General features: G+C 41.9%; 2 protein-coding genes across 12 annotated transcripts in view; both read left to right on the top strand.

Annotated features, from left to right (window-relative positions):
* The window catches only part of SNCAIP (synuclein alpha interacting protein), a 163,234-nt gene that overhangs the window by 60,740 nt on the left and 88,304 nt on the right, over positions 1-14,190 (top strand). The gene's annotated exons all lie outside the window — the stretch shown is intronic.
* LOC138441747 (uncharacterized) lies at positions 8,543-9,514 on the top strand. Its single transcript, XM_069592828.1, has one exon. The coding sequence runs from the start codon at positions 8,543-8,545 to the stop codon at positions 9,512-9,514; it is 972 nt and encodes a 323-aa protein (XP_069448929.1).

Here is a 14,190-nt window from a genome sequence, read left to right as displayed (position 1 = left end):
TGTATGCCTGAAACTAACACAACATTGTAAGTCAACAATACCTCAATTTAAAAAAAATTTTTTTAACCCTCAGAGGTCAAATTCCTGTTTTACAGATGAAGATTCAAGTCTCTATCACTTACATGTCTGTGATCGTTGGATGATGGAGAAGAGATCTGTCAAGAGTGTGAGGTGACTATAAATGTCATTGCCCTCTGAGGTACAAGGACTACCACTATAAATCACCACAGGGGATGTGTTGGAAATTCAGAAATCGGGGTATTTTTGACCTCAGGAATGGAGCAAATGGTGGAGAGCCAGGTTTGTCCTCTGTGAAGCTCAAAGATGTGCAGGGAACTGCAGTGTTGACTGACGAGAACTGAAGTGCATTAGAGCAGGGAACTTTTAAGGCTTATCAGTAGAAATGGAATGTGCAGACTACCTAGTGCAGAATCAGCTTAAATGGGAGAGGAGGAAACTGGAGAATGTCGACATGACTAGGTAATGAGGGAGCAAGCCAGGGACTCAGCTGGAGCTTGACGACTGAAGCAGCAGCCCAGCTGAGGCTGAACTGGGCGAGAACCACCCTCAGAAGCCTTGGGAGTGCTCCACCCCACCCCGCTTCCGCCACAATGATATAATGATAACAAACGCAGGCACATGAGTTGAATAATGTAGCAACTTGTGCTCCAACGATCTTCACCTTGGAGGATGGAGTTTGGAAAGTCTGATAAGGGTTTGAGTCACAGATGAACTATATGGTTGAAAGGAAAAGAAGCTATGTGTGAAACATTGCATTTCTAGGTACCATGACTTCTCTTGTTTGTCTCCCTAACTTTGTTGCACTTCCTGCCATCAGTTCAAGAAGTCACATATCCATGCTGTGTAGCCTGTTCTACCAGTTGTCATTGCTTCCCAGAAGGGACTTGGTGTGCAAGTGACGGAGTTCCTTCCCTGGGAGACTCTGTGGAAGGAGGCTGAGACTGACCAGGGCCCCGATGGCTGAAATTTGCTCCCTTTACCTCACCTGGAAGAGTCAGGCCCAGGAAAAGGGGAAATGAATGTGGAACTAGAAGTAAGCCTGCGTGTTTAAACTGAGGATCCAACATGACTTAAGTACAAAGGGGAAAAGGAAGAAAGAAAACATAATCCCTATTTGCTATAGCGCCTAGGATGGTGCAAGAAACTGCTGACGACATGTAGTGCATCTCTTAATTGATTTTAAATGATTTGAAGCTGAAAAATGTCCTAAAGCAACCCACCACATTTAATTCATCTAAAAAAATAAGCATCTGTGTTCAACTTCTTCTTGTTCAGATATTTGACATAGTTGTGAGACTTTTTTTTAATTGAAGTATACTTGATTCACAATGTTGTGTTAGTTTTTGGTGTATAGCAACAGTGGACCAAGACCTTTGACCTAATTTTTTATTAGACCCTTAAAGGAAAAGGAGGAAGAATATCAGACAAGTCCAGGTATTACTGGATTTAGTGTAGAAGCTGACCTTAGAAGAAGTAGAAAGTTGTGGTGGGTTAAGAAGTAAAAAGACACATGAATGCAGATGCCCCTCTTGAGATGTTCCGATGAAAGGAGAGAAGAGATGGGATGGAATCCAAAGCTGGGATGGGGTTTTTTATTATTACTTATTTGGCTGTGCTGGGTCTTAGTTGCAACGCAGGAGATCTTCCATCTTAGCTGCAGTTGTGAACTCTTAATTGCAGTTGTGAACTCTGAGTTGCAGTATGCAGGATCTAGTTCCCTGACCAGGGATTGAACCTGGGTCCCTTGCATCGGGACCACAGCATCTTAGCCACTGGACCACCAGGAAAGTCCCTGGGATGGGTTATATTTGTTGGGTTGGTGAGACTTGATGTGTGTAGTCAGGTGCAAGAAGACAAGAGTGATGGGTTTAACCCTTAAACAATAGAGTAGAGATGTAGACCAAGGGACTTAGGGCTGGAGTCAAGCCAGGAGGAGGTGGGGGTAGTTTTTCACAACTGCCTGCCAAGGAACTGAGCTTAGGCTGCAGAGACAGTGCATTTGGAATTCCAGCTTTTGCCAAAGAGCCATGTAGCACCTTCCACTTACAAGTTGAAAGCACCTCTATGACTGTCTTATGATTTTAGGAAATAAGCACTCTCAAAAACTGGCAGTTATACAAGACTTTGTAGCCTTCAGACTGGGTTCATGATTTCATTTGATCTATGCTAACCTTATTACACACACCATACCCACACCTCATATGCATACAAACATATGGGTATGCTTGTTTATACACACACTTATATATATACACATAGAACTATATATATTTCATTGTCTCTAAAAGAAAGTGAAAATTGCTCAGTCATGTCCGACTCTTTGCAACCCATGGACTGTATAGTCCATGGAATTCTCCAGGGAAGAATACTGGAGTGGGTAGCCATTCCCTTCTCCAGGGGATCTTCCCAACCCAGGGATTGAACCCAAGTCTCCTGCATTGCAGACAAATTCTTTGCCAGCTGAGCCACCAGGGAAGCCCAATATATAAGTGTTAGTGAAAGTCATTCACTTGTGTCCAGCTCTTTGTGACCCCATGGACTGTAGCCTGCCAGGCTCCTCTATCCATGGGATTCTCTGGGCTACCCACCCCAGTATTCTGGCCTGGAGAACTCCATGGACTATATAGTCCATGGGGTCACAGAGTCGGACACAACTGAGCGACTTTCATTGTCTCTGGGAAACCTTTATTAGGAATCTGAGGCTAAGAACAGATGTGACCTGACAAACCTTTCACAATCTGTTCATGATTTAACCCAGGTCTTATAGTTTCGGATTCCTAGAGACAGACTGCCATTCTCACAGGCTGGCCTAGAGAGTGTCATGTGTAGGTCCCTAGGGACATGTTCGTATTCCTGCAGACAGACTTGGCCATTCTCACAGGCTGCCCTAGAGAGAGAGGTCCTGTGTAGGCACTGCCTGCTCCACTTTACTTCCTGCTCCTGCAGGCCTTTCAGCCTCAGACATGGGGGCTGCTCTTCTCGGCAATGGCAGCTCCTCTCGGCAATGGCAGCTCCTAGCCTCCTATGTTCTGATAGAGAGGCTCCCCCAGCTTCTGCCCACAAAGTTTCCCCATCCTGGGCCCTTTCTTTCCACATGCAGCAAGGAAAGACCCTCACCATGGTCCTCATTCCAGCAGACTGTTTCTTCACGGCCTGGTTCTCCAATTCTCTCAGCTTTCTCTGCTACCACTTTTCTTTCAGCTTTGAATCCAGTATTTGTCCCCCTTCCCACTCAAGGCCCTGCCCACCCCTGTTCTGTGGGGCCCCATAACCCTGGTGGGACTCATGATTCAGTCAGGGACGACTGAAACCAAGCAGGCAAGTTCCTCAGCTCTACTGAAGCTAGCAATTCCTTTTCAGTTACTGAGAGGATTTGAGGAGGGAACATATGCAGAGGGTCCAGCTCAGTGCCAGGCTTAATCAATCTGAGCTCCCTTTCCCCACCAGAGTGGCCTGGAGCTCTTACCCGCATTTCCCAGCACTTAGCACACTAATATAATTAGCAACATTAGTATATCTAAAAGGCAATTACCATTTAATTGCTCTGGTCCCAGCCAGCCTGAAGTTGCTCTCCAGTCACTTCCAATTTGGAGCTAGGGTGTTTTCAGTCTTACCCAGGCCAATCACAAAATCACTGCCTTGGAGAGAATTGAAACAACCTACAGGCAGCCATTGATTACTAGATAAAGGATTTGGTAATTTCCTCCATTTTGTTCTATATAAAAATGCAAATATCAATTTGTTCCTGGCCACAGACACCTTCAAGCAGCATCTTTCTGTGACTTAGTGAATTATCCTGCTTGGCGAGAGCAGCGCCACCCTCCAGAAGGTTCTGTGTGCCCTTCCCCCATACATGCTATACTGATCATCACAAGAAATCAGTGCCCTCCTGTAGATCCAGACTTAGAATCAACTTTCAGGCATCTCTTCTTAAAAGACATTGATTTGTATTACATACTCAATTTAAAGGAGTAAATGCCCTTCCCTCAGCCTGCAAGATTTGTTTATCTTAGCGCTACTGTGAGAACTTAATGCCCAACTGAAGGCAGCGTGTTTTATTTCTTCTACTCCCACCCGACACTGCATAAAGTTAACAGCAGCCTCTAATCATGAGGAACCCAAAGTAAATACTCTGAGATTTCGAATCCAGATCTTTGCTATTAGAATCACACATGTGTGTTTGAGGAAACCTAGATTGCCTTAAGCCACACGGAAAGCATTTACATCTGAGCCACTTTACATGTGATTGCAAGTTAAAAGTAAATTCTAAATAACTTTAGCAGTTTGCGATTTGGAAAACAGCCTGGGCCATATAAATTCTCCTTTAGTTCTTTTTCTGTTAAATCTTATGCCAAAGTAAATCGAAGCTGTAGAGAACCTTTGAACTCCTCAGTTCTCAAATGACCTCAGTGAAGTTGGATTGGCAGAGCCAGTGTTTAGTTTCCAAAGGAAACCGTTTTTTGTTTTTTTTTTTTTTTCCTTTCCTCCTTGAAATGTACACAGGACAGTTACCTTCCTTAAGGGAGGATGCAGTCCTTGGAGGAGGAGGATAATAGGTGGGCCTCCTGGGCCCCCCTGCTCTGGGCCCTATTCCTGCCTCTCAGAAAGGGGCTTTCTGCCGTCAGCGGCTCATCACTGCAGTTCCGGGGGAGCCTTGGGGTTGGCACCCAGGTTTCTTAACACCTCTGCTTCACAAGTCAGTCAGCTTTGCTTTCCCCCTTCCCTTTCTCTTTCAAAAAGATCTGTTGAAAGCAAAAGGTCTGAGGTTCTGTGCCACCTCTTCCTGCTGGGTCTCCACGCTTCAGTTTCCTTTCCTATGAAATGGAGATTAAAAATGGACCTGGCCACAGGGAGTCTTCTGTTCTCTCGAGTGTTTTATTCTTGTGCTCATGACCACACAGTTCATCACATTGTGTTATTCATGATTTATTCGTTATTAGTAAATAATTTATTTAAATTTATCTTGAATGATATATACGTGTGTATGTATATATATAATAGGTTTGAGTGTGTGTGTGCTGATTCGCTTCGGTTGTATCCAGTTCTTTGCGACCCCACGGGCTGTCGCCCACCAGGCTCCTCTGTCCATGGGGTTCTCCAGGCAACAATACTGGAGTGGGTTGCCATGCCTTCTTCCAGGAAATCTTCCCGACTGCGGGATCGAACCCACATCTCTAATGTCTTCTGCTCTGGCAGGCAGGTGGGTTCTTTATCACTAGCACCACCTGGGAAGCCCCATACATGTAATATAAATAATATATATTAACATAGCCTTAAACTTCAGTGTGTTCTTACGACTAGACCGCACACTTCTTGAAGGCAGGGACAGGGGCCTCCATTTCTGTGCATCACCATTGGAGTCCATTGCTGACCTGGACACACAGTAGTTCTCGGTAGACAAGTGAGGCAGCCTTACAGAGGTGCCTCCTTAGCCATATTGTGCCATGGTTACCAAAAGCGTTATCCATCAGTCAAGACAACATTTACAAAAATCAGTTTTACTCCTCTTATATTTTAATGTGTGCTATTTTTAATAGACACCCATCAAGATATATAAATAACCTTGAAGGGAAAAAATGACATTTATATTTTACACTTTTGCTGTGCTGCCAAGGAACATATTACATGTTTGCTAATCCTTTGAAAAACAAATGTTTATGTAAGCCTTTAGAGAAGGGGGTTTAAAAAACATTTTTACCCTTAGCCCTCGGCTCTAAGAGTATTTGCCATAAATTGTTACTATGTCAGCATATTTGAAAAATAGCATCACATAGACAATTTCTTAATTCCCTACCGCAAAATTAAATCTTAAGGTGGCTGTATGTTGTCTGCTATTTAGGGTTGTTTTTCAAGAATCTATAGACTCACTCCAGGTGGTCATTGTGTCTCTGCTTAAATATGGTCAGGAATGGGGGCCTCACTTCTGCTGGTATCAACCCTTTTCTCTTTCATGTAAGGCATCTTGAACTGGTGTACAGAATGTTTAAAGATCTTTATGATATTCAAAAGTGTAAATGCCCTTAAGGTATGTTATTATTATTGAAGGAGAAGGGAGAAGACTGCTATCCAAAAAATCTACATGACTTGTGTATTATAAACCCAAGAAAACTCTTACCAAGAGGTGCATATTATGGGCTCTATAGGTTGGGTGTACCAATTATAAATGATTAGGAAACTATCAAGGACTGTCAACAGGAAACCCGCATTCTGACAGCACTGTGGAGAGGTGGTGGTGAAGAACCAGTGGTTTCAGAATCAGTCATACCTGACTTTGATTTCTGTATCTATTCCTTAGCAGCTTTGAGCAATTTGCTTTCCTCTCTGGTCTTTTACTTTCTCATTAGTGAAATAAGAATGATATTAAGGATTAAATGAGATCACATTTATAAAGCAGAACACCAAAACAGGGTTTGGCCCAAATTTATGGTAAATAAATGGTAACCAATATGAGCAATATTATTGTGCTATTACTGTATTATTGTTTTTATAAATTCAGAGGTGCCTGTTTGATTGCAGTTGACACTGAGGTAATGGGTGTTTCTTAAGGAAGAAAAATGTCGTGTGGGGACTCTGAGTTGGCTACCTGTCTTAACAGCCAACTGGGGATAAGGAGTTTAATAGGAAGTGTCAGCCCCCAAGCTTACCTCCCTTGGGTGGAATTGTAAGGTCCAACTTTCCTACTTGTTAACACTGCTATAAACCGCTTACACATACCCTTATTGAAAGGGTTCAGTTCAGTTCAGTCGCTCAGTCGTGTTTGACTCTTTGCAACCCCATGGACTGCAGCACGCCAGGCTTCCCTGTCCACCACCAACTCCCGGAGCTTGCTCAAACTCAGGTCCATTGAATCAGTGATGCCATCCAACCATCTCATCCTCTGTCAACCCATTCTCCTCCTGCCTTCAATCTTTCCCAGCATCAAGGTCTTTTCTAATAAGTCAGTTCTTCGCATCAGGTAGCCAAAGTATTAGAGTTTCAGCTTCAGCATCAGTCCTTCCAATGAACACCCAGGACTGATCTCCTTTAGGATGGACTGGTTGGATCTCCTTGCAGTCCAAGGGACTCTCAAGGATCTTCTCCAATACCACATTTCAAAAGCATCTGTTTTTCAGTGCTCAGCTTTCTTTACGGTCCAACTCTCACATCCATACGTGACTACTGGAAAAAACATAGCTAATACTGATCTTATCATTCTGTAGGTAAAATACCAGCTCACATCTTATCACTCTATTCTGTATTTTTTGGTCAGGCCAGTATTGTCCTAGTAAAACAATTCCTCCCCCACCAAAAGCCCTGAGTTGCAGGATTTGCTGATTTCCATGGTGTAAATACTTTCGCGATACCCAGTTTCAAGCTTCCAAGTGACTGCTCCATAGTCTCTGAGCAGAGTTGGGAAGAGATTCGCACGGTTGCTCAAGTCAGTGCAAGCTGGCTTCAGAGCACCGCTGGGCCAGAGGGAGGCGTGTGTTGCGACAGTACAAGATAGGATGATTGAAACTGAAATTTACAAGCATATAGAATAGAGGGAAAATAGTTTGTCCTGGGAATGACCAACAGAATTCATCCAGAAAGTGATTACTTGAGCAGCATGTTTCAGTGCCGTTTTTCTGTCCTTGCTCTGTACTCTGTAGTCATGCTGAGGGCAGAGATCTTTTCCTAGCTGCTTGTGCTCAATTGGGGTACAGAGGTGGAGGGTTGAGTGGTGGGTCTCCCTAATGACTTCTGACTATCAGATTGTTTAACCAGTAGTTTAAAGATTTGGTCTTGGACATAGTGCCCATGTTTGTAAAGATGTCTCTCTTCCTCCCTTCCCTTCCCTTCTCCCCCTCTCCCTGTCTTCTTTATTCCCTTCCCTATGACCTCACAGGTATTTTCTATCATCTCTTTCGTAATCCTAACAACCCCCAAGAGATCATTAGAACAGGTAATAGTATTCCTGTTCTGCAAAAATGGTAGAGACATTAGAAAACTGCTATACTTCATAAATTTCTATCATGTTATTAATGTCATCAGTAATACATAATTTTGTTATTTGGAAACCTTCATTGTTACTCAAACACCCCCACTTCTTTAATATTTTTTGAGTGGAGAGGGTCATTCCAACCTCTGGCCACCTTTCCTTTGTTGTCCACACAGTTCATTTTCTTCACTCCCTCAAGGTTGTTGAAAATTGTATCACACTGTGTCTAGGAAATTGCATTACAGTGCTATAAATACATTTCTGAGAACTTTTAATTAAGTGATGGTACCTAGAACTTTCTCATTATAGTTAAATCCCTAGAGATGAGAAAACAGAATCCTCTTGAGAAGCTGTTTTGTTTCCAGTGGCCCAGCACTGGAACAAACATAATTCTGTTACAAACCACCTCTGAACTATTAGAGTGACACCAGTTGAGGAGTGTGTCAATGTAGTGGCTTAGAAAAACCCAGGTCTTCTTACTAAAGACTTCTTAAAAGTTTTCCAAGTGCCTTATGACTCAAACTGAAGAAGCCATCTGAGCTCACTGACTCGCCATTTACCATGAAGTCCTCTGTGGATGTGCTTGAAATCATCACTTGCATCCTTCTAATCCTTGTAAGCTTTGTTGGAAACCTGTGTTTATTTTATTCTACAAGGAAGTGTATGACTGGGCGTCTAGAGACATCCTTTCTTCTGATTTTCAGTCTTATATTTGTCCACCTCATTAAGAACCTGGTGGTGAATGTCATGAAAATTGTTTATTCTTCTGGTTGCACGTTGGATTCAGCTGGCTGCAAAGTTCTGCGCTTCACGGGAGCCCTGACGACATCCCTGGCCATCTGGTTCATGTTACACTTTGCATTGCTCTACCACCAGAAGCTGTACCAGACTGTCCACCCCTTGAGTGAGCCTCCAAACCCGGACCATCAGAAGCATTCCTTAAAGGTGGTTTCTGCACTTTGGGTGACAGGCATGGCAGTATACCTCCCAGTTTTACTCTATACTAGAAAATCAGAATACCTGAATGCAGAAAATGATACAGACCCTTTGTCAACAAACAGGATTCACATGGATTGCCTAACTGACTTTGGAAACAAGCAAGTAGAGTTTTTCTATGGGAAAGTGTTTTTGGTTCTGATTGATGTTCTTCCTTTAGCCACCTTAGTCTTTGTCTGTTTCTGGATGTCTTTTCTGCTTTCAGAGAGAAAGAAGATGGCATATGGTGACATCTGGATTGGAGATGATGATTCAGAAATTGAAATCCTAAGAGGGGCCAAGTTTAGTATTTTATTAATGTGGCTGATCACTCCACTTTGGATTTCTCATTTTATCTTAGTCTATTTCTTGAAAGGCTTGGCAGCCTGTGTCTTTTTTCCAGCTGTTCTCACAGCCCTCTCTTCAGGCTTCTCTGCACTCAGTCCTTTCCTGCTTATGCTGGTGAACTACAGAATGAAGTTGGTGTCCTTCTGTGATGCCAAAGAGAAAAAACCCACACCACAGCCTGCAGATGTTATTCTCTCTCCATATGCTTAATGGCAAAAAAAACCTCTGTTTTAACTTTGGGGAGTCAGGCCAAACTTCCACAACACTCATCAACAGATAGTTTCTGAAAGAAGGACTTCTCCTCAAAAAAAGACTTCTGAGGGAAACAGTGCAAGAAGAAGATATTTGAACCTGGAGTTATTATAAGTTGAAGAAAAATAGTCATCTCAACATTTGTGATTTCAGACAATACCACAGTTTTTAGTGTAGGACCCAACAATGATCATAGTCTGGAAGTGAACTCAACAATGTGTTAAGTATTTACTCTGTTTAAGATACTATGTTAAAAAGCAGCATATTGTAAAAACTGAGGATTACACTGCCTAGCTGAATTCCTTTAAAGGTACTTAACAGTAATCTGTTTTCATCTTGTGTTTTTTCTTGACATGCTATGACATATCTAGAAGCAGATTCTGTTCATTTGCCGTCCCCTAGTTATCTTTAGCAAATTTGGCTAGAGAAAACCATTGGATGAAACAATCAGTGCTTGCTAAATCATATTCTTTCTATATGTACAGATGTGCAAATATTTGGTTACTACAGACATTTAACCCACTCTTCTTTCTTAATCACCTTAACATGCAGCTTTATTCCTCTTCAGAAAAAAAGAGATATTTATTTTAAGAGACTTTATTCCCTCATTTGGTTATTAAGTTGGTACATTTTGATTGGAAGAATTGACAAGTCTCCATAATAACCTATTTTTCTGAACTTGGATTTAATAAAAATAAGCACATTATAATTTAAAATACATGACCAAGATTTTATTTTTTACATTTATCCAGTGGCCATTTGGACTGCTTCAGATTCAATAAATAATAATTTTATATATCTTATGATGCATATATGTTGTATAAACATTGAATTTTAAGTTACTTTTTACTTGATTCTTGCATTTAATTTTCCTTCTTTATGAGTAGACTTAGGATTAATTGCATTATGGTTCTAGTGACTGGATGCCCTTAAGTGGGAGTTCTTGCTCTGAAAAGGCTCCTTCTGAAATTTTAAATCTGGATCTCATTAACAGGAGAAACGTAGAACATCTTTGTTGCCGTGAAGTGCTATGGAGAAAGGAATTTTTAAAGTAACCAAGGCCCAAATTTTGTAGGGTTTGGTAGGCCGATGTCTTGTCCCTTGTATAGGACTGAGAATTAAAATACACACACACAGAGACTTAAGACCTTCTGAGGTTTCTGGGTGGTCTTCATGGGAAATGCTTAGTTGAGTCCACTGAGGAAGTTTAATCAGAAGGGCACTAGGCATGGATCCTATATAATGAAGTTAACATCTGTGGAGATGGGGGATGTAGGGAAGAGGTCACCATCTTTTAATTAAGTGCAGATGTAGCCAGGGCTGAAACCAGCCATTGATCTTAGGTAGTAGCTCTCAAATGTGGTTCTGGGACCAACAGAATCGGTATCATCTGGGAACTTGTTAGACATGTAAATTCTCAGGTCCCAGTCCAGAGCTACAATTTGGGCAATTGGACCCAGCAACTTGTTTTTAATAAGCCTTCTGGTTGATTCTCATGCAGGCTGAACTTTGAGAACCACTGGCCTAGAGTTACTCAGAAGTTTAATCCTCACAAGCAATTAGAAGTATGAGAATGAAGCCAAGATGATGGACACCTGATGCAGTCTTTAGTGCTCCTGTACACATTGCTGTTATGTCTATGGCTCTCTAAAACGGGAATCAGGATTGTCATCCGTGTTGCGTACATTGTCAATAATAATTGCCAAACAAATCCACTGTAAAAATCAAGCAATCTTTGCAGAATCAAGAGGAAAGCATGACCACTTCAGGTGTGCCAAAAATCTGGAACTTGGATTTGGAGAGTTTCTGGTACATAACTGAGTAATGGCTCTAGTTCCGTAGTTTCTTTCCAGAAGTCAGTGCAAGGCATGGCTGGCGGACACCCAGGCTGAGCTTCCCAGTGCTGGAAATGTTTCCTTTTCCTCCTCAGACATTTTCTTTTGGTTTGGGCCTCATTAGGTCATAGTTTTGTCCTTGTGGAATTGATGTTTTCATCTACAACAGAGAGTAAATCATATTCTCACTGAATGAACCACATTGCAGTTCACTTTTCAAAATTATGTTCACTTTAACTCTCTGACTCTCGCTGTCTTCTCCCTTACCCTTCACATTTCATCTACACTCCTGGTAGGATTAGGATGATAGATGAAATAGGGTAGAAAAGAAGTTAAACAAAGGTTGTCATGGTGGCACCTTGGAGAGGGCTCAGAGTTGGTCAGGACCATCCTGAAGTCTTGGTTTGGGCCTCACAGAATCTCTGACCTAGAAGGTCATCTGTCCCTTCTTTCAATGCAAGATTCTCATCTTTCTCCCTCAGAAAATCCCTCCAAACCTCTGAATAAACAGTTTCTTGCTAGGGTGGTTGTGATCTTATTAAGGAGCCCATTCCATTTATGCCCTTTCCAAACACCATTAGTAAGAAGTATTTACTGAGACTGGAATCCCTGAAACTTCCTTCAAGAAGTTCCTTACCCTTGAAGGCAAATCCTCCTCTTACCTGATGGCTTTCTGGGTTCTTAGAGAGAGAGGAGTGCTTTTGTCTTCTCCCCGTTAGACATTTCTTTAGGCATGCCATGTAAGGTAGAGCTTGCCAGCCACTGGCTGTCTTGACTTCCTCACTCTGTATATTCCAGTTTGCCTGTGGGTTCTTAAGTAGTGGCAGCCAGCATTGAACACAATATATATTCTCTTGTATTTACATATGTTTATATTTTTTCTACATTCTTTTTGTCTTCTTTTGTGTAGATACTGTGAGCATGGGTTCTTCCCTTCCTTTTCCAAAAAGAATTTTAAATATTAAACTCACTTTAAATCTCTCTGCCCCCACCCCCCACCCCCCGGCACGCACACACACACAAATACAAATTTAAAAGTACCATTGCATTAGGGCTTAAAAATGAAGGTCCTTTCAGGCTCTAAATTTTGCTATAAGTTAGTTCATTCTCAGCATCAGATTTTAAAAATAATGAAATACCCCAAAATCATTTGCAAGAATTTTAAACTATAGGCTAGAGCTCAAAACTACAATAAGACCATATTTTAAATCAAATATACTTCATTTTCTTTTTTAAAAACTACAGAGAAACACAGCCTATACAGTGGTGATTTGCTTGTCTTTCCAATAAGACATAAGGAAAGATGGTCATAATCAAATTTTCTTTGAAGATGAGCTTGAGGTATTAAACCAGCTGGCTATGGAATATAATGCTTTATAGGCCAGTTCAGGGCCTATGGTATGTTAGGTACACAAAGGTCTGTATACTTTGCTTTAAAGATGATCATGCCTACCATTCTCTTTAGACTCTACTGGAAAGAGGAAAGAGCAATTTATTTGGAGTTACAGTTCTTGCATACCCAAAGCAGTACAGCTCAGAACTGAGGATGCCTGTGGAATTCTGGCCCACATGGTTCAGAGACACAGTCATGTTTTAGGACAGTCTAAGATGCAAATCACTGCAGATGGTGACTGCAGCCATGAAACTAAAGGATGCTTACTACTTGGAAGGAAAGTTATGACCAACCTAGAGAGCATATTAAAAAGCGGAGACATTAATTGCCAACAAAGGTCCATCTAGTCAAGGTTATGGTTTTTCCATTAGTCATGTATGGATGTGAGAGTTGGACTATAAAGAAAGCTGGGCACTGAAGAATTGATGCTTTTGAAGTGTGGTGTTGAACACTCTTGAGAGTCCCTTGGTTGGACTGCAAGGAGATCCAACCAGTCCATCCTAAAGGAAATCAGTCCTGAATATTCACTGGAAGGACTCATGTTGAAGCTGAAACTCCAGTACTTTGGCCTTCTGATGCAAAGAACTGACTCATTTGAAAAGACCCTGATGCTGGGAAAGACTGAAGGCTGGAGTAGAAGAGGACGACAGAGGATGAGATGGTTGGATGGCATCACCAACTCAATGGACATGAGTTTGAGTAAACTCTGGCAGTTGGTGATGGACAGGGAGGCCTGGTGTGCTGCAGTCCATGGGGTCGCAAAGAGTCAGATACGACTGGGCAACTGAACTGAACTGAACTGAACTGAAGATGCAGATCAGAAGAGCTATGGGCTTGATCCCGGGAAGTGGTTTGTCTGAGCTTTCTTGGTCCCTGTCTATGTAGGAGTACATCACCTTGGCCAAAACATTCCTGAGCTTTACCATCTTTAAAATTGGAAGGATGTGATTGCAAATTGTGATACACACCCTCTCCATCCCTCATGGACTTGTAATAAAGTCAGATAAAATATATTGAAGATTAAAAAAAAAGCTATTGAAGGTGTTTTGAAAAAGTAAAATGTCTGATATAAGTGGAGTGTTATTGGGTTGACCAAAAAGTTTGTTAGTTTTTCTGTACAGCCTTGCAGGTAACCCCATCCTTTACCCCTGCAGTTCGGGTAAGCTGAAATAAGAGAGAAAAAGCAAACTTACCACCAGAAGCCCTGGCTGCGTGTGAGGCAGCCACAGCACCTCTCTGAGCCATGGTTTCCTTTGTTGCATGAAGGAGATTGTAAGATATTTGTCTCCTATGACTTTGGTGAACTGTGAGTGAGAGAGTATTTGTAAGAGCACCCAGACCTACCACTGGTATAAAGTTTGGCTTCATAAATCCTTGTGGTTGTTCAAACTGGAACTGCAGCTCCC

The sequence above is a fragment of the Ovis canadensis genome, chromosome 5, assembly GCF_042477335.2.
Source record: "Ovis canadensis isolate MfBH-ARS-UI-01 breed Bighorn chromosome 5, ARS-UI_OviCan_v2, whole genome shotgun sequence".
Taxonomy (NCBI): domain Eukaryota; kingdom Metazoa; phylum Chordata; class Mammalia; order Artiodactyla; family Bovidae; genus Ovis; species Ovis canadensis.
The sequence above is the reverse complement of the archived record's forward strand: the minus strand, read 5'-3'. Positions and strand labels throughout refer to the sequence as shown.